Source organism: Sinocyclocheilus anshuiensis, unplaced genomic scaffold, assembly GCF_001515605.1.
Source record: "Sinocyclocheilus anshuiensis isolate Anshui unplaced genomic scaffold, SAMN03320099.WGS_v1.1 scaffold400, whole genome shotgun sequence".
Classification (NCBI taxonomy): Eukaryota; Metazoa; Chordata; class Actinopteri; order Cypriniformes; family Cyprinidae; genus Sinocyclocheilus; species Sinocyclocheilus anshuiensis.
The window spans coordinates 195,332-220,462 of NW_015554084.1; the positions used below are offsets into that span (position 1 = coordinate 195,332).

Genomic DNA, 25,131 nt, shown 5'->3' on the forward strand with positions numbered 1-25,131 from the left:
TAGCTGGCCCAGTGTGTTGTGATTGGCTAAACCGCCTCTATTGTGCGTCTAAACGTCCCGCCCCTCAACATAGCGGCATGTGCTCCGGTTGTATTGTAAACAATGACGTCGTCTATATTGCTTATCAATTTGAGCCTGACTGAGACGCAGAGGATATTATTGAAGAGGATCGCGCAGAACTTGTGCAAGCACGACTTTTAATGGTAGGCCTAAGGTTTTTGTTTGTTGTTGTCTCATACTTTTAGATACGCTGTTATTTGTAAATGCTACTGCTAATGTTAGCTTTTAATATACGGTTTTATCCTGATTAAAGCTTTAATACAGTACGGCAAATGCACACGCGTCCGTGTTTAACGCTTCTCATAGCTATGTGAAAATAAGTGTATAATTGGAACAGAGAGCGAGAGAGAGATGCAGAGCATGGGGACGCAAGGAACAGTATTAAGAACCGCTGCTTTTCTGATTAAAGCTTTAATACAGTTCGGCAATCGCACACGCGTCCATGTATAATGCTTCTCATAACTATAGTATGTGAAAATAAGTGTATTCACTGAGCTGATGATCTGAATGAGAGAGAGAGAGAGAGAGAGAGAGAGATGCAGAGCGTGTGCAGAGCAGGGCGAGGCCAGGAACAGGATGAGAATGCTGCTTTAGAACATTGATTTTGAAACTTATGAATCCATTAGAATAGTTAGAAGACAGAATCGCGATTCATATATGAATAGATTTTTACGGGCACCTCTAGTTTTCTCTTCCTCTTCTCTAAAGCAGCGCAGCATGGCCTCGCCCCCTTTGCTGCGTGTTCCCGGAGGCGGGGTTTATGTAAAATTCTGGGTTCTTGAGGTAACGGACCCGGGAAGTAACTCGTTGTAGTCCCTTACCAGTCGTTTTTGTAGGCATTAAACTGCCAGAATTTTAAAAGACGGTATCTCCGTTTGCATCGAACTTTCAGCTTCGTAACTTTGCAGATATTGTTTATGATCAAACAGCAACATTACACACTAACTAACTCTTACTACTAGTATACTACTTTTTGGTAAGGGTATGCTCATTTACCTAATAGATTGGACACCGTTATTCACTGGAACAGCACCGTATGACATTATTATACAAAAAATGGGGGGCAGAGCAAAGAGAAACACTGCCACGGGATAAATGCATTTGTGAAAGTTTTCACAAATTTGACAGCGCACTGCGTATTTATAGCCAAAAGAAATCTGAATATAAAACCGCAAACTATCTTTACTGCGGTACAAAAACCCCCATGTTACGTAAACACGTACGCCTGTGTCAATTAACAATGGAGTTAAATGTGTTATGTTAAATGTTAATAAAGGTTTGTGGCGTGCTATCTTACCTAGTGTGAAGCTGTGATCGCAGAAGTTCAGATGTTGGTCAGTGGTCACTACTACGCCACACCCGTGTAGACGTAGATGTAAATGTAAAGGGGCGGAGATCATGGTCGTCACTCGCTTTACTCGGTAACGTTGAATTAGTAAAAAAAATGATTACAAATGACAGCAAAGTCCTGTTTTTTTTTGCCACTTACACGTCCCAAGGCTTGATTTTTATTAAAGCTTTTTTTCTTTTTGGTACGTCAAGGTCACATTAAAACTGTCTTGGAAGTGTTTAACATGCACTCCTGTCCCAGACGTTTAAGCTTTAACTATGAAAATTTATTATAATAAATAGTATTATTTTACATTTATTGTGTGGAAACCCTGAAAAATATTGACTGTTTTCTCAATTTTTCCACTATGATAATTTTTTTTTTGTCATGTTTAAATGTGTGTGAGAGAAACTAAATGATATGTAGGCATGGTAATAATCATCATCTCATCTCACAATCACAAAATAGCAGCCCTGACAGACCCAGGCTTCTCCAATGACTTTTTTTTATTTAAAAGTATATAGAGTGATGAAAATGCTGACACTTTTCTTCTGTGATGATTGTCAAAAGACATATTACTATATTACCTGGTTGAAAAACAAAACAAAACACAAAAATTATAATTATGATGTCTAGATATATGGCAGAGTACTTGTTTTGAGATAAATCTAAGAACAAAAAAATACACTTGTTTGACAACAATGTTTGACTAGAATTTAAAATATAACTTATTACATGGATTATAAAAGATAATGAACTCCAAGAATTAGATTAAGAAACAATTAGGTTACATTTTAAACGCAAATCAGAGCTACCCAAAAATTGAGTGTGGGATATCTATGGGATCTAACTGATATTCAGAAACAGTGGGGTTTTCTTTTGCATTGCCATTAAAGCAAAAATCATTGCAGCCCCTCCTGACAGGCCCAGCCAAAAAAATAAACTGAAGGATGAAGGTTCTGGAATGGGCCGAGTCTTCATGGGTTTGGCCACACGATCCCATTGGGTAAGGATGGCCTGACGGGCACCTCTCCAGTGCCCCGGTCCGCTCAGTCGAAACTGGTAGGGAGTACAGGGCCCGAAGAAAACCCTTAAACCAACAGCAGGGTCCCTCAGGAGCAGCCAAGCAATGTTGGGACAGACGCCCACTTCCTTTGCTATTGTGTCTAGGTAAGGGATGTAGTTCACTTGAAGGGCAGCCAGCTTGGGACAGGGGTAACTGTAGAGAGATAGCAGATTAACTGTCAAAATAAAACCTATTTGAAATGATCATCCAGGTGAATAAATAATTACCTCTTTAAATTTGCTTGTATGTCTTTCTCAATTATTTTATCCATTTTCTCAGCTGGAGGAAGATGGTTTAGTCCTTGAAGAACAGGCAAATTAATATTTACATTTTTTTTTTACCCATAATCACATAAAAATATGTTTCATATGATTCTCTATATTTACGTCACCTATAAATCACAAAATGATTTTTTTCCCATGACTTATGGTTGCTCATTACCTGCAATGACCCTGGTGGCCCAGCGTGCCTGTAGCTCTACAGCTGGCATGATCGGCCCTTTGGTCAGCAGCAGGCCCATGATGGCCAGTGTTGGATGCTCAAGAGATGGAGGGAAGACTCTTCTGTAGAGTTTCATATCTCCATCAAAACCAGAGTTTAAGGAGGTGGGGAGGAAGGGGAATCTATAATCATATCCTGTGCATAAGATCACTGCATCAATCTTCTCTTCAACAGTCCCATCATCAAAGACAACCGTCGAGCCTTGAAACTTCTGCACATTTGGCTTCATCACCAGTTCTCCTACCAGAATGCGACCTGGAAGGTCATCGTTTATAATGGTACGCTGATCGAGAATCCTGGAATCAAAAAAAAAAAAAAAATGGGTAAGGATCACTGTGAATCATGAGGTAATTTTTAAACTCTTAGGGCTTTACTTTAATCATCAACAATGAAAAGAGTTTGGTAAGAGTCTTTGAGGATCATGTTTTGACCCTTCACCTGTGAGCAGGCTGTAGTCCATACAGCTTGTGGTCGTGTCTCTGATTGAGGCTTCTCTCTCCAATCCAGTTGAGCAGAGCTCGAGGCAGGAGGCTGTAAATAAGATCTCGAACTCGTCTGACCATCGTCATATCTAGAGGAAGCCCTTTACCAGCCATGCGACCTATGACCCAAGCACCTTTCCGGGTACTCAGGAATGTCTAAGAGAATGGGGAACAGGAAGACCAAAGCAATTTGAGAAATGGAAACTGAATTAGTAGATAGACATGAGTGAATGTAAGCTTGTCAAAATAGGAGAATGTTAATGAGAAACAACAGAGTAACCACATATTCTGAACTGAGGGGGTAAAATGGAGGTAATAATCAGCCATATGGACACAGAGTTTGATGACATATTGTGCATTAATTTAGCAGGGGTATATCTAGAAACTTAAATTTGGCATGAAATGGAAATAATTTTTGAATTGGATCATTGCTGTTTGGTAATTACTGCAATCTCATGTGAGTGACAGGCTGTTAACCTGGAGAGGTTATTGTAGATGTTGTTGCGACGAGTTATTTTGATGCAATATTACAAGGGGATATGAATTAAAAAAATAACTATTATGTGCACAGATACATTATTTATAACAAACTGCATTACATTAAAAATGATTTAATGGGAAGTTTAATGTACATTATTTATATACATACTATTTAATGTATATTTATATGACTGTACTTTGCTATATTACCCCCCAAATTTTTAACCATTTACAATTATTCATAAAAAAATAAAATAAATAAAAAAGGATTAATATCTATTGTATTATGAGGATGAATTTTATATTTGTTCTTGTTAGATAGGTAGTTAGTATGCTAAATTAATTAGTCATATACTTATTTTAGTATTATGTTGATATATGCTAATTATGACATTAAATGGATTAATAGTGTCAACAGTAAGTGGTTACATATTGTACCTTGGAATTCTACCATAATCCATTACTTTTGAAAAGTATTTATTTATTTAGCTGTCGGAAGGTTGCAATTTTATTTCATATTTAATTATTTAATTTGAAAATAATCAGTTGGATCCTGTCACAGCATCACCCTGTTTGGACTTTGTTCATTGATCTAGTTTCTGTCTCCCCTTGATTGCCTTAGTTAGTTCACCTGTGTCTTGTTAATTTAGTCATTATCCTTGTTGGTCTGGTATTTAAGTATTTAAGAATGTGTTTGTACCTCACGTTCTGCTGTTTGTGGACTACCTGTTCTTCAGCGTTTGTGGAATAAATACCCTATTTGGATTTAGCTTCTTCGTGCACCTTTACCTTCATCTCGCAGCAGTGTGATAGAATAACCGACCACAAAAAGAGACAGCATCCCATTGTGTTTACCCCGTTTATTTTTCTCATTTTTGCCAGTCTTTTACTTTTGTTTTCATGGATTACCTCCCCACCGTCAACCTGCTCTGCCTGGAGCAGGGGAGCGGCTCCCTCGAGGAACACCTGGAGGAATTCCTCGGTCTCGCACATCAGACCACCTTCCCGGATGACTGCTTATGCACATTCCTGTGCACTGGCCTCAACTCCGACCACACGTGAGCAGTTGTCCAGGGAGGGCCCTCGAGAGAGCTTTGCGGACTACGTGGAGTGGGTGCTGGTTTCATGCAGTTCATCCATGACTGTCGGATCAGAGGAGGCCGACACCAGCCCCATTCCCGACCCAGACGAGCTATCGCCAGAGAGAGCGACAGAGCTGAGGATCGTCCCGGAGCCAGAGCCTCACAGATTGTCTGACCAGGTGTGAGAGCCGGCAACAATGCATGCAATGGTGGATGAAACAGTGTAGAGCGGGAGTGTGGAGGAAAGCCCCGCCCACTGCACCACAGCTGAGGGTGAGCTGAGGCAGGTCTCGGAGGATTTAGATGCAGACATGTCCGTTCTCCTCCCGTCTGAACCGTCTGTCTGCCCCGAACTGTCAGTCTGTCCTGAACTGCCTACCTGTCTTGAATTACCTGTCCTGTCCCGTCATGACCATAGAGGTCAGTTTTGAACAGTTTGTCCACCCTGAACTGTCTGTCACCCCTGTCACGACCACGGAGGTCATTCCCCTGTCCGCCACGCTCCCAGTGTTGGGAGTCGCAAGTTAGTGTGTGTGGGCGGCATACACCTTCCTGGAGGACCCCGTCTGTCTCGAGCTCCAACCCAGCCTCCCTCTCCTGACCCCTCTCCTGTGTTCTCAATCAATAGGTGTGTTCGACTTGATGCAGTACTGCGCAGACTCAGAAATTTTGGACTCAGTCGGCGCAGTTTCTCCAGAGCAGCTGCAGGAGCTTTGATGATGACACAGCTGTTTCACGATTCTGCAAATTCACCTCATGACAACCATCACGTGGGTTTTGGGTTCCAATTCAAATAATGAATTGGAAAAAAAACTCAATTCCAATAATGCTCAATTCAAATAAAAAACTCAATTCCAATAATGCTCACAAATCTGTGTTTTTAGAACATTAAAAGCTTTTTTACTTTAGTCGCAGTGTTATATTGAGTCATGTTTATCAAAAAACACTGATAAAAGCATATTTACCCTCACTTAATTGGTATTTAAATAGTATTTCTGTCATGACAACTCTCGGAGTGATTTGCATGGTAATGTACATGACAATGTTAATGTATTTGGTCCTGGCGGAATAGACCTGCTACGCTGCTGCTGTGGCAGAGCAAGTACAGAGACTTGCTACTGCCAATACATCCACAACATGCTGCTGTGAGCATGTAAGAAATACTACTGCTGCACATATAACATGAATACCCCCCCACAAAGCAGGAGACACAGAAATGAACAATACAAGCCAATATGTGCAAGTCGCTGCGTATAAGGATATAACTGCATCAGTGCACATACATGTGTCCACACACATAAATATTAACAGACAGGATAGACAAGACACCCCCCACAAAGCAGATCTATCGCCAAGATATATGTACTGCTGCTGCTGCTCCAAAGAGCCATGTGAACCGCATATATTGCTATCTATTGGCGCTTTTCCACTGCGTGGTACGACTCGGCTCGGCACGGCTCAGTACGGCACGGTTCGGCTCGGCACGGTTTGTGTTTCCACTGCAGTTCAGTACCGCTTTAGAGTGGGCGGGATTATTCACATGTCGTTATAGTTGCGCCACCTCTACTGCCGCGACTCCTAAAAAAAACGTTTTAATTCCGCGTCGCCCCATCAAGCTCTTGCTGGATCCGCTCCTCTGCTATCAACGAGAGGAATGTCTGTTCTTTCGCAACAGACAACAAAACTTTTTGGTTGTTAAAAAAAGGTCCGCTCGTTCCAAACAGTTGCGTTCGATCCTTCGCTGGCTGTACTGATTTAAATAGCCGTACCGTGCTGTACCATGCAGTGGAAAAGCGCCATATGTGTGCCTGGGCTACCACGCCTACTGGCTTAAAGGGTTAGTTCACCCAAAAATGAAAATTTCTATCATTAATTACTCACCCTCATGTCGTTCTAAACCCGTAAGACCTTCATTCATCTTCGGAACACAAATTAAGATATTTTTGATGCATTCTGAGAGCTCTCTGACCATCCCAAAAACAGCAATGTAATTACCACGAGCAAGGTCCAGAAACGTAGCAAGGAGATCTGTAAAATAATCCATGTGACATCAGGGGTTCAACCATAATTTTACGAATCTACGAAAATACTTATTGTACGCAAAGAAAACAGAAATAATGACTTTATTCAACAATTCGTCTCTTCCACGTCACCCTAGCACCATTTTGGAGAGTATCCACTGAACGTAAACAGTGTATGCTGTTCTGTCAGCTGTGCCATGCGGATACACATAGTGCAGCTGACACAGAACAGCATATGCTGTTTACGTTCAGTGAATACTCTCCAAAATGGCGCTAGGGTGACGCATCAAGTTTCATACCAGAACTTTGTATATGTTTATGTTGAAATTTATTCTTGAACTGATGGCACTGTATTAAGCAGTATAAAAAAGTGTTTCTGTTGCTCATGAAAAAGTATCAGAAACGTATGTGTATTTGACAAATATTGCATTTAATTCACTTCAGCTGTGTTAGAGTATGCAAACACCGCGAGAGCGTCACTACCGGGAGCAGAAAGTGTCTGACTTGACGTCTCTGCTTTCAATTCCACCCCTGATTGCAAGCGGCTACTCTCGCGGATCGGTCTGCGCAGTGCTGCATGATGTCGAACACACCTATTCTCTGTCCCTCTGCCGCTGCTTCCTGCCAGCCCCTCAGCTCACCCTCAGCCCACCATCTGTGTTGTGGGTTCGCTGTGGATATGCCAGTCGCCATTGGCGACGTGGCTAGAGGATTCCTTGTCTCTGCCTCCAGCCTCTGAGTCCCGGACTCTGCCTTGGTCCGTCGACCCAGCGGCTCCACCATGGCTCCTAGCTCCCTCCTCTCCGCCTTGACCCGTCAGTCCACCAGCTCTGCCGGGCTCCCTCGTCCCTCCGGCTCCGCCTTGGTCAGTTGTCGACCATCCTCTGCCTCAGGACTCCACTCCTCCGGCTGCACATCGTCCCTCCGTCCCTCTGGCTCTGTCAGGCTCCTCCCTACCTCTAGCTCTACCTTGGTCCTCTGTCGCTCTGGCTCCACCTCGGTTGCCTGTGCCATCTGCTCCGACTGGGCCCTCCGGATCCTCCTCATCACCTTGGGCTCCTCTTCCACCTGCTCCGCTGCCGTCAGTCGGCCTCCTGGAGTCGTCAACCCTTCCTTCACCATGGCTCCTCCCTCCATCGGCTCCACCGTGGTTCCTCTTCCTGGCTGGGCTCTGGAGCTTTTCCCATCTCCTCCTGCTCCGAGCTCCTCCTTTGTTCCTCCCTCCATCTGTTCCACCCTGGCTCCTACCTCCGTCATTGCTGCCCTGGTTGTCTGCCTGCCTTTCTGCCAGCCCTTTGCCATCCCTCCGCCGTCTCCTGACCATTTTCTTCTCTGCGGCATTAAGGTTGCACCTTCCGGAAGGGGGCCGATCTGTAACACCATCACCCTGTGCATTGACCTAGTTTCTGTCTCCCCTTGACTGCCTTAGTTCACCTGTGTCTTGTTAATTTAGTCATTATGCTCATTTGGTCTGGTACTTAAGTTCCTGTCTTCTCAGTTTGAGTTTGTTGTTTATTGTTTGTACCTCTCGTTCTGCTGTTTGTGGACTACCTGTTCGTCAGTGTTTGTGGAATAAATACCCTATTTGGATTTATCTTCTTCTTTCTGCGCCTTTACCTTCATCTCGCAGCAGCGTGACAGGTCCTAAAAAATGACACCTATCACTCAGTTGCTATTTGTCTGTTACTGAGATGCATTCCCCTTCATATCTCCATATGATTTTGACCCTGCTGAGAACCTAAAACAATCTGTACAAAAATATCAGACTTATATATTAGATATTAAACTATTAAATCTCACTTGCCTTCTCACATGCTCTGCTGAGCTCCACGGCAATGTCTCCACCAGAATTCCCAATCCCAACGACAACAACTCTCTTCCCAAGGTAAGGATCAGGGTCCTTATATTCCCAGCTGTGAGTTATTGTCGCTGAGAATGTGTCAATACCTGCAGCACATAACAATAAACAATAAAAGTTATACAATATATTGATGTTTCCATGTATGTACATTTCATTAAATCCATAACATGTATAGAGCCTTACAGGCAATTAGTATTACACGCAGTGCTGAATGCTGCACATTCTGTATATATGATGACAGAGTGCTGTAATATCAGGTGAGCACCTGGGAAGTCTAAGAGGGGTTTGATGGGTTGTGTGTAGTGTCCTGCACACACTAGCACACCGTCAAACACATGTGTCTCCTCTTGTCCATCTCTGTCCACGGTCACCACCTCCCACTGACCAGAGTCAGAGAAATCAGGCCTTTGTCTCACACTGCGAACTGTGGTCTGAAATACACCCAACCACACAGAGCCTGAATGCTACCTGTCATCTTTACACAGAGAATGCTGTTTCAAACACTCAAAACACACAATTATCTGAGAATAATTTTCCCAAGCAAGATGTGTTCCTGGAACATCACTGTTGTCTAATAGTCCTAATCCCAAACTCAAACCATAAAATCTGATCGGCTGAAAGGTATGTTTGCCATGACCAATGAGGATGTAAACCCGGAGCATTTCCTACTAGGTGAAATCTCAGCAGATGTGATGTCATGGTGTTAATTACCTGAAAGCGAATGTGTTTGAGCAAGTGGAAGTGCTCAGCATAGAGTTTGAGGTACTGCATGATCATAGAGTTGTGCATGAAGTTGGGGTAATGATCCGGCACAGGGAAATCACTGTAGCACATCATCTCTTTAGAGGTGTTCACTATGACAGAACGATAAATGCTGCAACGGTCTGCCTCAGGTTTTTCCTGTGAATAAACAGAGGGATACGGTCAATGACTTTGAACGAATTAGCTTTGTAGCTTTGTAAAGTTTTGTTTAAAGGTAAAGTGTGTAATATTGTTCATTGTTAAAGTACTCTCTCTTATCCCATCATAATATGCAGCAAAAACATTAAGTAAGCCATCTGAAGGATTATTGTCCCCAAAAGTGTAAACAAAACCAACTCATTGAATAGAGTTTGGAGCTATCTGTTTTATGACCAATGGCAGTTGGCGAGAGTGTTAAAGACAACAACAACAATAATAATAATAATAATAATTCATTTTAAATTGTGATTTTTCTTCCATACAGAAAATGCAAGTTAAACAGGTCAGAACAAAAAATATTTAGAAAAAAACACTTAAAATTAAAAAGAAATTACCATAAAAAGGTGGTGCAACAATAATTACATTATTACATGTACACTACTGTACTTTAATTCTGATCAAAAGTGACAGTAAAGACAGTTATAATTTATGTATAATCTATTAATAAATGCTGTTCTTTTGAACTTTCTATTCATCAAATAATCATGCAAAAATATACCATGGTTTCCACAAAAATATCAGTATGACACTGAAGAGTGGAGTAATGGCTGCTGAAAATTCAGCTTTTCCTTCACAATAAATTCTATGTTAATATATTAAAATATATTAGAAAACTTTTATTTTAAAAGGTCATAACATTTCACAATATTACTATTTTTACTGTATTTTTGTTACAGTATTTTTAGTCTTGGTGAGCATAAGACTTCTTTCAAAAACATTATCTACCCCAAACCGGCTTTACAGATCTTCTTTATGCACCAAGAGCTTGTAACACTCCAAAGAGAAAGGAAAAATTGAAATCGCATCATATGACCCCTTTAAAGAGTTTTTATATTTTTTATATTTAAAGCGAGTTTTTTGGGCAGTGTAGAGTAGGGCTTGTTGTTTGTCATTTCTCCGATCACAAATGCAGACATGGTTTTATGTTTACGCGGCGCGATGCAACGCAACGCGTAAAAAGACAGTATAAGTCATTATAATCCATAATTATGTCCCCACCGGATGCAACGAATGCCTCGTTTATAATGGGTTTTCATGTTTTTGAATCACCGCTCTGGCCTGACAGGACATCATCACATTATGGTAGGGGCGTAACATTTCCGTCACACGCTTGAGGTATTCGGCCAATCATAACGCACACCGCATAAACACATTTCATTACACCAAATACACAAAATAATGTTATTTGTTAGCAACATCATATAACCCCTTTAAGGCATCGGCTTCTGGCACCTGATCTTGTATTGCTTAGATTACAGTGTGCTAAAAATAATTCTTGTTAGTTAGTCATTTTCCAATTCATTTTGGTATGATGGATGGCACAGAAAAGACACACTTCACCTTTATTGCTCAGCTGTTCAAACTGCAAACATGAAATGTTTAAAATGGAATTCATTTTCAACCTTAAACCTCCAGAGTCCTCCAATATCATCACTGCTCTCAAAGCACACAGGCTCCAGCCCTTCATCCAAGCAGCATTTGATGGAGGTCAGTCCAGAGCTGCCTGCTCCAATCACAGCCACACGCTTAGCCATGCTGCCAGTCTGCATATAGAAGACACAGATCAGTCACTTGAAGAAAACACATGGTGATAATGCACACGTTTATGAAAAACATACTGTTATACTAGTGTCTCCTCAGTTGTGCACCTTTGATGAGGTATTCCAGGAATCATTCACAATGTTTGACATGGATGTGCAGCATTTAGTCGTTAATCATTAAAACACACACACACACACACACACACACACACACACACACACACACACACACACACACACACACACGCAAGACAGACACCAGTCTAAACATATGCTGCAAGCTTGACACTTATGACACAAATATAAATCTTACCTTTAAACTGAAGATGGTATCAAGCCCTCAGCATTCAAAAATGCCAAAAGGATGTTTTTCTGTTCCAAATAGTTAGAGCAGCTTTCCCTGGCAACCGTCTTATTGAAATCAGCCTGTAAACAATTGAGCGTTTCTGAAGACTCAAAGAAGAGAGTGGTCTCAGCTGCCACTGGTTTAAGGTGGATCAAACCGGAATGAAAAATGATGGGGAAAACAGCGTAGGTTAAGTGTTGAAGTCAAGAATGTTCAAACATTATCACAGACATGCAAGTCTTTATCTTTGGGTATTGTCATAAATGTTATCAGAAAACCAAAGATGAGTCCATTGGTTTTTCGCAATAGTCTAAAACCTGTAGTTATTACTAAAACAAACATATTATTTGCAGAGGTCGCCTATATTAAAATAACATTAAAAATGCATATGGTTTGTCTTTGGGCAATAACGACATGCATCACATGTTTGTGTTTGTTCACAAGCTGAACTAAAGCTGAAAGCCCATGAAGAATAATAAGGTGAAAGAGCTTTAGAGGGTGGGGTGATATATGTCCCAGGGTTAACCCTTTACTTAAAGAAACAAATCAGTGTTTAACATTGAATATCAGATGTGTGCCAACTGACTAGATTTTTTATTTATTTAATTTTTTTTCAATAATGGAACCATTTCAATTCAGATATTATAGCCCTACAAAATGAGATACTATAAACCGAGATCACATCTACCCTTCTAAATGCCTGAAAACCTGAAAGTCGTGGAAAGGATAAATAGATAAATAGATATGTCTACATTACTGAAAAGAACTGTGTACCGAAAAGAATGAAAAACATCACTTATTGGAGAACATATGTTATATTAGTATTTAACTATGTAACTTGGAGGAAGAGTCTCTGTGTGGTAAGAGAAGAAATAATAATAGTAGATAAATTTCATCATCATCATCATCATCAAAATCACTGTGGTTTATTTAATTTCATGAGAAATGTATGTGAAATTGTAAAGGGATAGTTCATAATTAATTTACTCTCATGTTGCTCCAAACCTGGATGATTTTCTTTCGTTTCTATTGAACATAAATGAAGTGTGCAATTTTTTTATGCATAAAATGTCAGTGGCCACTAAAACTTTTATTAAAGTAAGTCATACAGGTTGTCCTTTAATGTGAACAAAGCTGGAAAACTAAATTATTTTACTGATGTTTACTAATAATTGGCAGTGTAATCCTCATTATTTCCAGCAGAGGTCATTGCAGCATTACAGTTTTGAGAACATTTGGTTTAATCACAAAAAACATCTTTCAGTTTAGTACTTGTAGCAATCAGTTTATTTAGTAGCAAACAATGTAAGATACATATTTCAAATCATCATGGTTGCTTTAAAGGTGCTGTATGTAAGTTTTTGACTCTACTAAAGCATAAAAATACCATAATATGTTTGAAGATATTTAAGAAACATGCTAAGTTAACATACTTGTTTATCTGAAAAACAATGCTACAGTCAGTTATTCTCCTTTGAAAATGTGCGTTCCGGGCCGGAATGTGGGTCTCTGTTTTGGTTTGTGAAACCCGCCCACTGCCAGTTTAGCCAATTGTATTTCGGCACCCCGGGTTGCCAGTTGGCGGAAAACACAGCGTATTTAATTTCATTCATCATCAAGTGCGCTAGTTCCTGTTGGTGTCGTCAATCTGGCAACCTGCGTGTGCGTCAAGTCTGAGGAGGGGGGGCCGGGTGAAAAAAACCCTCTCCAATATTTTGAATTTGGACTGCAATACCTAGTTCAACCACTCGGTGTCAATCCTACATACAGCACCTTTAAAAGATATGTTACAGTAATACATTAGTAATTACAGTAACTAGGCCTACAGTTGTCACCTTAAAGTACACTTAAAATACTTAAATGACTTGATACTCACTTAAATTCCATAATGTTCATAATCATATCTTTCCGTGTGTTATCAAAAGTTGTGAAAACCACTAAGCAATGAAGAATAATAATTAGTTGAGAACTACTAGTAGGACATCTAGTGGTGATCATGTGAAGCTACAGGTTAAAAACTCAAGACAGCCGCACAGATTTATATTATTTTGTCGTGGCTCGATCCAGAAATAGCCATAAATACATATTTCCAATATATCATTTTAATAAAGCGCGCACAAAAATTGCCTGCCATTGTGTGAGTGTGAATCTGAATTTCCTTTCGTGCCATTCTGGACTTATAATAAGCGCAATCGCATCAAGCACATCACACTCCTCGTCCATGCTTCTCTAGCCACTCCAACTTTCCAATAATTCCTACACACTAAAAGCTGCACGTATTGTCATATCACTAAGTCCTAACATGCACACTTGACAAGCTAGTTGATCAAATAAAAAACAACAACAGATTAACTATCAAAACTAATCCGTGTATCATTCGATCATTCGTTTTTTTATTTAATATTGAAAGTAGAAAAATTAGAATACGGCTCCTTTTTCCTTTTTTTGTTTTTTTTCCAAAAAACGAAAAACGAAAATTCAGCTTAAATTTTCGTTTTTCGTTCATGGGTGGAAAAATGAATAAACAGCTTGAATATTTGATTTCTACACGTGGGCGGGAATTAAACGCCCCTTTCTGCTGATTGGTCAGCCGAAGATCAAACCGTGCCATCATCAGTTCTTCTGCAGTATCATGCAGCAGAATAATAGTCCTCCACTGCTGCAGTTGTATGGATTCTTAAGCATTTATTGCAACTACATTTAATCTTTTTTCATCAAACAAACAGGCTAATGAATAGCTGGACACAACTCATACTGGGGCAGAGTCTAGACAGGGCTTTCTTCTGTGTAGATATAAATTCTATTCTTTGCATCAGCTGGGCATGGCAGGGTATGATATGACAGCTGTATTTAAGCTGAATTCTTGTTTTTCGTTTTGTGGAAAAAAACAAAAAAACGAAAAAGGAGCCGTTTTCTCATTTTTCTACTTTCAATATTAAATAAAAAAACGAATGATCGAATGATACACGGATTAAAACTGCTTGGCTAACGCTATTTTTCCACTTGTCGGTGCTCTATTGTTCTTTCATGTTAAGTCAAGGCAAATACGAATGATGCTTTAATCAACAAGTACAACTGACCATGACATCCTCACCTTTTCTTATTCCAGAAAAGTCGTTCACCCAATGCCTAATGGAGCTGTACATGAATGTTGGGGTTGAGGGAAGGGGGCATGTCTGAACTAGTTGATGCATGAAATCCGCACCTAACTGGTGGGGTGAACTAATGAGCATTACTGTCTTGTCACTGTTTAGACAAAAAAAGTGTCAAATTTCTAGACATCAATTTTTAATCACAGAAATACACAGAGAAAGAAAGGACCCAGCCACATTAACATCAGGCTTTGAATGTATATAAACCTGGGTGACATCTGTGTTAAAGTAAAAGTTGATACCAAGTAAAAGTTGACCAAGAGGATAAATGTAGATGCTAAAAAGGGCCCTTAATTGATCCTTGAGGAACACCAGATTGCACAACACCAATATCAGACCTGCAACCACCGACAGCTACAAACTGCTTTCAATCTAAAAGATAGGACTTAAACCAGCTTAGTGCAGTATCAGAAACACCAAAAGACAGACTCTAGTCAGTAAGTAAATTTGAATGATCAACAGTGTCGAAAGCGGCACTGAGATCAAGAAGAATCAAAATAGAAAGGCAGCCAGAATCAGTAGTGACCTTAACTAATGCTGTTTCAGTGCTGTGGAGTTTATGAAATCCCAGTTGAAGACTAATCAATTACTAAACACCAGATATCAGCTAATGAATGTCAATGCTTTGATATGTCTGCATGATGCTGATACTTACACAATAGATCAAATATCCAAAGATGAACTAGCAAATATTAACACTTTTTTTTTAACTTTCACTTTTCATTATTGTCACTCAGAAATTTCTAGTAAAACAATTACAAAGAAACAGCAGGCAACACATTGAAGTGAATATGAAAAAGTTTTTTTTTTTCTGTAAAACCTACTACTCCAATAATTTGTTTTATTCACAACTTCTAAAAACCTTTTTGTGTGTATGTGTAATCAGTCCTTTCCTCCTGTACTCAAATGCACCAGACTCATACTCAGCCTTCCCATTTACAGTGTGGGCTGATATGTCATAAGTGTCTAATAAACACAGTACTTAGGAATATAATTCTAGATACCAAAAAAATGTCAAAGAATCATTCTTCAATAAATAATTAACTCCGTTCAAACCTTACTCCGTTCTCTAAATGATTCGTTTGTGACAGAGACGGTTCTCGAGTGATAACGTCTAATGCAGTAACTGATATCAAATTCAACCTTATTGCAAAGTGTTATAATTTAATGTTCTGCTTATTAATGTAAAATGAACAGACCTGTATATCACTGAATCATTTATTCTGCAGGGTGATTTACACCACTAACACAAATGTTTGCTACTCAAAAGTGTTACGGAGAGCCGTGAAAACATGAAGTGCACTTCTGCTGTCTAGTCTATCAAGCATTTTCCCATGAACACACTGTGCTACATGATATGGGGCCTGTCAAAAATGATATATGCACCAAAATACAAGGGCAGAAAATAAACATTTTGGTACAAGCTTGAACAAAGTCTCAAAGGAAGGGTTGACAGTTTATATCGAAACATGACAAAACTACATTCTTAAATGGTTTTCCTTATATGTAAAAGTCTCACATCCTGTTCACACTACATAATACAACCAGATTATGTGTTTTGTTATTTGTTCTATAACACAGGTTTCTTTTCATACAGATTAACCTGTCCCACACCTTCGTATGGAAAAACTTAAAGCAATAAAACATCATAGGTTGCAAGTGGTGCAAGATATCGATGAGCTTCAGAGCTTACTGTAAAACAGATATCACGCTGAAAAAAAGTGGAGTTTCCTGCTTTACAGTGCCAAAGACTTACTCACAAGATTAGATGTTCAAAGAAAAAAATAATTCAAAGACACAAAGCCATTATGTCTTCATATTTATTTAGAAAATACAATCACATTATGATGGATGTAGAGTATATTTTACATCACAAATATAATCAACAGTCATAGCAGGCACCACAATAAGCTTATGAATATCCCTTGTAAATTTGACTTTGGTGAATGTAAATTGCCACTTTTCACTGCAGACTACACAGCGATCAAATGTCAGATTGTGAAATAGCTGGTGAAGCCATTTAAAATGACTGTACACCCAAAACACGTGAATTAAATAAAAACGTCTTCCCTCTCTATCTCCTAAAGAAAAAATAACACACATGGTCCCTAGCAAACAACCATCACCAAAACAGCACAAAGTTATTGCAATTTTAAAATAACATTATTGGTTGCCATCTCAATTGTGATATTGCACAAATGATCAAACGATTCACAAGAAATAACAGTTATTGCGAACGAAAAAGGTGCATATGGCTCTCTTTAAACAGTCAAAACGCCCACAACCTTCACCAGAAACTTATTACTGTGAATCATTTTGAGAGCATGTGCTGTCAGAGAAGAAATATTTCATATCAAAGAAAGAAGAAAAATCTCTAGATTTTGGGGTGGATTTGTCGAAATATCTTTGATGCCACAGTACTTTAAAAGAGGAAGACCTATGACTGGATAAAGCTGACAGTCAGCTTGACAGTGTTTCAAAAGTCTCTTTCAACTGATCAACCAGCCTGAAAGGGTTGAACAGAATGTGAGAAATTCTCATTAAAAACACATGCAGACATACACATGCTGATAAAAAAAAGAAGAAGAAAGAAACGGAAATGACAGAATTGACATCTGCCTGATACTGAGACTAAAGAGAAAAAAAATGTGGAATGAAAATGAACTGGAAAAAAATACACTATTATTATCACATATACAGTATAATGCACAATATGGAGAGACACTGTAAAATAGTTATCAAACATTATATTGTTTCTATATGTGATCCTGGACCACAAAACCAGTCATAAGGGTCAATTTTTCGAAATTGAGATTTATACATCATAACATAACATAAACAAGCTTTCCATTGATGTATGGTTTGTTAGGATACGACAATATTTGGCCGAGATACAACTATTTGAAAATCTGGAATCCGAGGGTGCAAAAAAATCAAACTATTGCCCCAGCGACTTAAGACTGATTTTGTGGTCCAGGGTCACATATAATCTTTATTTTTCCTATTCAGTTCTTCTGCATAACCAGTGGAATGTAATAAGATATAATATATATCTAAAAATATGTAGACACTTGGAAAGAATGGGGTTGGCTATTCCAGACATGAGGACAAATGTTAACTGTTGCCGCAATGTTGGAAGCCAATTTTCTATAATGTCAGTGCATGTGTAGCATTAAGACTGTGCTCAGTGGAATTAAAGGAATAGCCAAACCTGGTTATAAGAGCGTCCATATATTTTTGGCCATATAAACATACATGAAGAAGTAGTAGAATGACAAAGTTATTTTCAATTGTCAACAACTAAGTCTCATAATTGTAAAAAGTCCATGCAAAAACACGAATGGGAAAGTCATCCCCCCCTTCTTACTCACTTAATTGAGATAATTATTTGAAAATTTCAACATCTTCCTCCACTAACACAAAAGGTTGCATCAGTGCTTTGATAACACCATGTTTTTTGCACATGTACATGGCAAGACCAAGAAATTCTAGAAGTACTCTTAAAGGAACAGTTCACAGCTCGAAATGAAAATTTGCTAAAAACTTACACTCAGGCCACCCAAGATGTAGATGTTTATTACAAACACAGTTTTTCTCTTCACAAGATGTTAACTGATGGACTGGAATTGTGAGAATTTCTTGGATTATTGTGATATATGGCACCCATTCACTGCAGAGGATCTATTGGTGAGCAAGTGATGTAATGCTAAATTTCTCTATATCTGTTCTGATGAAGAAACAAACTATATTTTGGATGGCCTAAAAGGGAGTACATTTTCAGCAAATGTTCATTTTTGGCTGAACTATTTCTTTAAGCACCATGTAAAGACTGTGGTACATAACTGGTTATCACTCAGTACAATGACATATTAAAGTGCCATGATTAGTAATATTATAAGAGTACTTCTTAGTCCAGTCTGAGAGTGACAACTCAGCAGAACTTTAGTCAAAATTATGGCCAACATGGTGCAATTTACACCTGCTTAATGCTACCAAATGGTCATTATGACAGGTTCTCCTGTGATATATGGCAACAATTTGCAGCATATCATGTGATTTATGGCTCTATGATTACAGCTGTGGCTTTAACCCAATTAAAAAACCAGCAAATTTGAATAAGACCGTAGCAAAATACAGCAAACTTCTACAGACCAATAAGACTGCGTCAAAAAGTGCAATAAAATTTAACAGTGGTTAACACGGTCACAAAAAAAGCACAGAAAAATAAACAATTTCACTCTTTTGAGACACAAACACAGAACAGAGCTTTAAAACACACAAAATACTTTTTCAGAGGATAGATATCAGTGTAATGAGGAACCCTATACAACCCTTCAGAGATAACAGAACTACTCCCCTGTGAATGTCTATTGAGGACGCCGCATACCCTAAAGGTATTAGATCTGCACTGAAATTTCAAATCCTATTCCCTTGTTTAATTAAATATTCATTCATGAAGAGCTTTTCATGTTAATTAGAGATCTGGCTGGTGTTTAATTAAAATGGAAGCCAAATCTTCAAGACGATGCCTAGTGTTGCAGGTGTTATAAAAATGTAGTATCACAATGGTGAGGTTTTATTCTGTAATCAAGAACACTGATGTTAGAAGCCAGAGGTCGCCCCATCCATCCTCCTTTGATAAGGACCAATCCTCAAAAGAGCAGAACAGGATTGGCAGCTGATTCATTAAGACTGGAATAATCTATCACAGTACTGACTGAAGAAGTAGAGTTAAAGTAAAAAAAAGTTAAAGTAGAGTTAGAGCTGAAGAAGTTTAAATAACTTCAAGTGATGGAAAACAAGTGAAACCTGTTTACACTTCTCCAACTTAAACTCATGTATCTGTTTTAATGTGAACCTAAAACCTTGGATATTACTGGCAGAAGATATGTGACTTTACATTCAAGAAAACGTGATAAACTCATGCACATAAAGCAACTTGACAGACATTAAGGAATTATTACCAGCATACTGGCAGCAAACAAATGTGTCTAGATCCTCAAATAATGGGGACCTCAGTCTTAGCTTCTCATTGAAGCTGTCCAATCGTGCTTTGCAACATGACTGGAGACAACCAGAGCATCTCAACCAAATTATACTGCCAGTAGCCCATGAGGAAACCAAACGTGACATCCGTCACGTGATGGCGTCCAAGGAGAACTCTAGAAAAACCAACAAATGTGGCCCAGAGCAGGACAAGAACGCGGAGTGGGGCCGCCAGCACCAGATGGGCCAATAGAAAGCGGGCACACATTGCAGCACGTGTGGCATGGCCTGATGGGAAGGAATAGCCGTCCACAGAGAACGTGGCAAACATGTCCATACGGTTATGGGCAGGACGTCGCCGCCGTACTACAGCTTTCATCACGCCGACCAGGACCAGGTCCAGAACCAAGGCTGAAAAATAAATTATGAAAACGTAAGTCAGGCGAACTTGTATCCAACCTAAATATTAAAGGGATAGTTCACCCAAAAATTTTAATTACCCCATGATTTACTCGCCCTCAAGTCAGTGTACATGACTTTCTTCTTTCAGACAAATACAATTGAAGTTATATGAAAAAAAAATGTCCCGGCTCATCCAAGCTTTGTAATGGCAGTGAATGGTAGTCAAGATTTTGAAGCAAAATAAAGTGCATAAATCTATTATAAAAAGTTCTCCACATGGCTCGGGGGAGTTAATAAAAAAGCCTTCTGAAGTGAATTGATGCGTTTGTGTAAGAAAACTATCCATATTTAAAACTTTATAAACTTTAATGTCTAGCTTTCGCTAACTGTCGTACGCATGTTCACAAGAGAGTGGCGTTCCATCGGATGACATAGGACTAGGGCTGTGCAATTAATCGCATGTGATTGTCAAGCGCATCTTGTCAGTAAAGCCGGTTCCGTGATTGGTAGTAAATCTCCATCACTTGCTTTCAGATTGAGCGGCATTTACTACACAGAGCCGTAGTTCACTGACAAGCTACACAAAATCACGTTCATAATGAATCGCAGATGAACACCGGCCCTCCAGGACCGAGTTTGGGCAGCCCTGGTGTAGTAAATGCCGCTCAATCTGAAAGCAGGTGATGGGAGATTTACTACCAAGCACAGCATAAGCTCCGGTGAGAAGTGACGAACACAGAGCAAAACAAAACACTGGTCACAAATAGTACAAAACGAGGATTTGTAAAGAAAAATGTTGGAAGATTTTGATATAAACCAAGAGGAAACTGGTTTTCCTTTGCTGTAAACAAAACTTGGTTCTCACGATACTAGCTTATGCCACTCTCTCATGAATGTGCGTACAACAGTTGGCGGAAGCTAGAGATTACGGTTTATAAAGTTTTAAATATGGATATAACACAAATGCATTGATTCACTTCAGAAGGCCTTTATTAACCCCCTGGAGCCGTATGGAGCACTTTTTTATGATGGATGAACGCACTCTCTTTTGTTTCAAAATCTCGACTCCTATTCAATGACTAGCGATATGCCGGCATCAAATTTTCATGTTGTGATTAATTGCTAATGTTTTTATCACGGTATACGGTATTATCACGGTATTGAAATTTAGTTTAAAAAAAGTGCTGTCATAATACAGTATAACAGGTTTCGTTAAAGTAAACAGATGCGCTTTCATCCAGAGCGTCTCTCACATGTTCCGCCATGTGCTTCTCGTCCGCGCTTATTTACATCAGATTGCGCATGCGTCTTTCATGCAGCATACAGAGGTGTTGTGCATTTTGACCAGTTGATGGGAAAAGTATTCTTAAAATGCATTCACAATTCTGAATAATTTGTAATATATAATTATTCACGGTATGTAGAAGTGCCCACGATAACAATATCGTGCATATTCATTACTGTGATATATCGCATTACCGAATACCGGCACAAGTCTATCACTGACATTACAAAGCTTGGAAGAGCCAGGACATTTTTTTAATACAACTTTGTATTTGTCTGAAAGAAGAAAATCATACCTAGGATGGCTTGAGGGTGAGTAAATCATGGGGTAATTTTCATTTTTGGGTGAACTACCCCTTTAAGGCCAGTTCACACTGCATCAACAGACGCAGACCTAGCCAAGAGTCATGAGATTGCAACCAGAAAAACAAATGCAGATCAACGGCTACAGACGTTGAAAGGAGTAATGTACTGATCCAACAAAACCTGATGAACATGTTTGTTGCCGTTTGTCTCCATCTGTCATGCAATGTGAATTGGCCTTTATAGGATGCCTTAATAAAACGTGTTTGAAAATGTGTTTGTAGCTATGTCACAACATACACATTTGCATTAAGCCCACCTAATAGCTGCTTTGGCCTGTCCTCAAAGAATAGTTGGGTAAGCGATTTTGCTAAGTTAAGGAGATGCTGCAAGGCCAAAAAGCATTGTATGATCCTCCACTACTCATGCCACAGTTAGCAAATATAATCCTGTTTACAGCTGCTCATGAAGCCGTGGGAACTGAGACCCGATAATGGTAAGGAGCATTACATTTTCAACACGCATTCTAAGTGGCTGACCAATCACAACACACTGGGCCAGCTGACCAACCAGAGCAGACTGGGCTTTTCAGAAAGGCGGGCTTTAAAGAGACCAAAAACATTTCAGGCAGTGGGAGTTTCTGGCACTTTCTTTTAATGCAAACTAATTCTTAGAGCTAATGTATCACTTGTGTTTTATAGGTCCTGTTGATGGGAACCATTTCACCAATCATGGTCAACTACAACTGGTCACACAGAAGACATTTTTCCACAGTGATGAGTGGAACGATCTTTTCAGAATACTTTATGATTGATTACAGCTGCCTCTGAACACAAGGCATTGTGATTAAAAATTAAATGTTAAAAATTAAATGTAAAAGATGTTAAATTGGGCGAAGACGTTGTAACAAATCACCTCTGGAAACAGACCAAACACTGTTTCATTAACAGGCTGAATAGGCCATGCATCCAGTTCAAAGTAGTTTTTAAAAATGTCAACATTAATGACTGGGATGTCAAAGTAACAGGGTGTCAGTGGAACGACACAGCTGCTGTAGTGGGATTAGTGAGTGAGTGAGTGATTATCGCTCCATTTTTCCTCTGGAAATACCGCAGAGAATCATGATAAATATGTCTGGATCTCTCTGCAGCAACAAACAAGAAGCCTGTTGCATTTTAAACGGGTTGCCAATAAGCCACATCAATAATGGAAAGCTAAACTGAATGGAAACATGATTCACCTGCAGGAACACCAGGCACTGAAAACATCTGAATAAAAGAGAGGTCTAAAATAAAAAGACGAGGGATGCGTCATATGGAAAGTGGAAGGAGATTAAGGTGGCTATGTCTTGCATCATGGAAGAGAATGAGCCTGAAATAGAGCCACAAATAGTGGTGAAAATATATAAGAAATCAAAATATGAAGCCAGCCTATAAGATTGATATTAGCTGACTAAACAAAAGGGCTGATGGAGATACATGGACAGCAGTGTCATAGCTTTAAAAAAACAGTCCAGGTTCAATAAAGGAAAATCAGAAAATTAACACTGGATTCCCTATGAAAATTTCTAATGTTTTTCGTATGACAGTTTTAGAGAATTAATAATAAGGTATGAAGTTTAAATTAGTCTACGTGAAATTTCATGACTTTCATGTTTTGTTGTACAAAAAATTATATGCCTCAGGGGTGAATTCTAAAGCTGGTCTTTGTTTTTTTTTTTAATTAAACCCAAGAGACGGCTAAATTATTTAAAAATTGAAATATATCATGCAGACACTATTCAGTTACAATGCAAGTCTATGATGCAAGGCAGTGCAGCAAGAATAAACATTAAAAGCGGACATCTCGGCATGGATGAAAGAATATCACCTACAGCTCAACCTGGCAACAGTTTCCAAAGTATAGCCACAAGACTTCACAATACATCACATGATTTTGTTCACCAACATTTTCTCTGCAAAATTGTGTTTTTAACCTCCTTTAAAAAAAAAGGAAAAATAAATAACAAAATATATAATAAAGATTTGTCTAAAGAAATACATTTTATTAAAATAAAACATATATTAAAATAAAGCAAAACAAAATTACTAATTTTAAAAATAATAAATTTCAATAAAATAAATAAATTGATTAAAATAAACGTGATTGACTAAATAAAAACTATTTATTAAATAACTGAAGTAAATAAATAAATAAATGCCTTGATTTACTACTTAATACATCTAACAGTATAGTGCCATTTCTACTATTTCTACTGTAACGTAATCAAAACAAATAATATTTGACAATAATTTATTATATTAATTTTTCACAGTAATAATAATATATAGGCCCTAGCCTTTGACATTTAAGGATGGGGTGCCTTGCATGAAGACGATCAGAGTTGGGGCTCAGGGGGCATCTGAAAGATCGAACCCCCCTGTTCTATGGTAAAGTCATTTGAAATCCGACCACTTCATTAGTAAGCAGCAGTTAAAGCGCATTACCCATGAGCAGGTTCAGCATGACCTCCTGACCGGCGGCGCTGTCGCTTTTGTACAGGCAGTAGGCGGCACCGGCCAGCCACGGGATCCCGTGTCCGGAGATCTCGACGAGCTTCATGAGCGGCCGCACGCTGCCCCAGGACGCGTCCTCACAGGCGCACACCCCGAGGCGCTTCGACAGCCACAGGTCGATGGCCAGCAGAGAGCTGAGCGCGATCCCAATGAAGGACGGGTTCAGTTTCATACAGTCTTCCTCCGGTAACTGCTGCCCGCCGGTGGAGGAGGTGGACGAACCCGAGCCGCGTCGCCGGCTGGGGCTCTCGGATGCTCGGAGCCGGGCCGTGGTGGGATCGGAGCCCTGCCTCTGCAGCAGGTGCGGCGGGGGAGTCCGGCTCAGAGAGACGAACTCGTAGCGCCCGTTTCCACCGCCGCACGGAACACTGCCGCTGTGCGCCGCGCTGCTCCGCGCTTTGGGAGAAGGCATTTTACTTCACTAATGCCAAGACAGGCTAGTCCGATATTATTGGAATGTCTTCTGTGTTATAATATAGGTTTTGGGTCTGTCTTTTTCAGGTCGTAGTCTTACAGGTGATAACAGAGAGCTGGTCTTACTGGACTACCGTGCAGCGCCATCTTTGAAAACTAAGCAGCTCTCTGCGCAATGCACACTGGGGAAAAAAATGGTAACGTTATTCTTCAGCCATGTGACTACATTACAAAATAAGTTAACATAGTAATCACGTTAAATAATAATTAAGCACTATAATACAAAAGTGGATTTAAAACAGTAC

General features: G+C 39.4%; 3 protein-coding genes across 4 annotated transcripts in view; all 3 read right to left on the reverse strand.

Annotated features, from left to right (window-relative positions):
• Positions 1-1,435, reverse strand: part of LOC107669146 (dimethylaniline monooxygenase [N-oxide-forming] 5-like) — a 7,551-nt gene extending 6,116 nt beyond the window's left edge. The window contains exon 1 of one of the 2 annotated variants that reach the window (XM_016461270.1): positions 1,358-1,403. The gene's annotated coding sequence lies outside the window, so the exon portion shown is untranslated. Of the gene's footprint in view, positions 1-1,357 lie in introns of both variants that reach the window. The other variant, XM_016461269.1, reaches the window with a different exon arrangement.
• A 573-nt stretch (positions 1,436-2,008) lies between these two features.
• On the reverse strand, positions 2,009-11,827 carry LOC107669148 (dimethylaniline monooxygenase [N-oxide-forming] 5). Its single transcript, XM_016461272.1, has 9 exons — positions 11,698-11,827; positions 11,247-11,379; positions 9,595-9,783; positions 9,149-9,314; positions 8,827-8,969; positions 3,396-3,595; positions 2,898-3,253; positions 2,684-2,756; positions 2,009-2,609 (listed from the first exon to the last, which is right to left on the reverse strand). Exons 2-9 carry the CDS (start codon positions 11,376-11,378, stop codon positions 2,237-2,239), a joined length of 1,632 nt encoding a protein of 543 aa, XP_016316758.1. The 5' UTR covers position 11,379; positions 11,698-11,827; the 3' UTR covers positions 2,009-2,236.
• Positions 11,828-19,664: 7,837 nt separating this feature from the next.
• plpp6 (phospholipid phosphatase 6) lies at positions 19,665-25,017 on the reverse strand. Its single transcript, XM_016461255.1, has 2 exons — positions 24,344-25,017; positions 19,665-20,279 (listed from the first exon to the last, which is right to left on the reverse strand). The coding sequence occupies exons 1-2, from the start codon at positions 24,822-24,824 to the stop codon at positions 19,912-19,914; spliced, it is 849 nt and encodes a 282-aa protein (XP_016316741.1). The 5' UTR covers positions 24,825-25,017; the 3' UTR covers positions 19,665-19,911.
• Between the last annotated feature and the right edge of the window lie 114 nt (positions 25,018-25,131).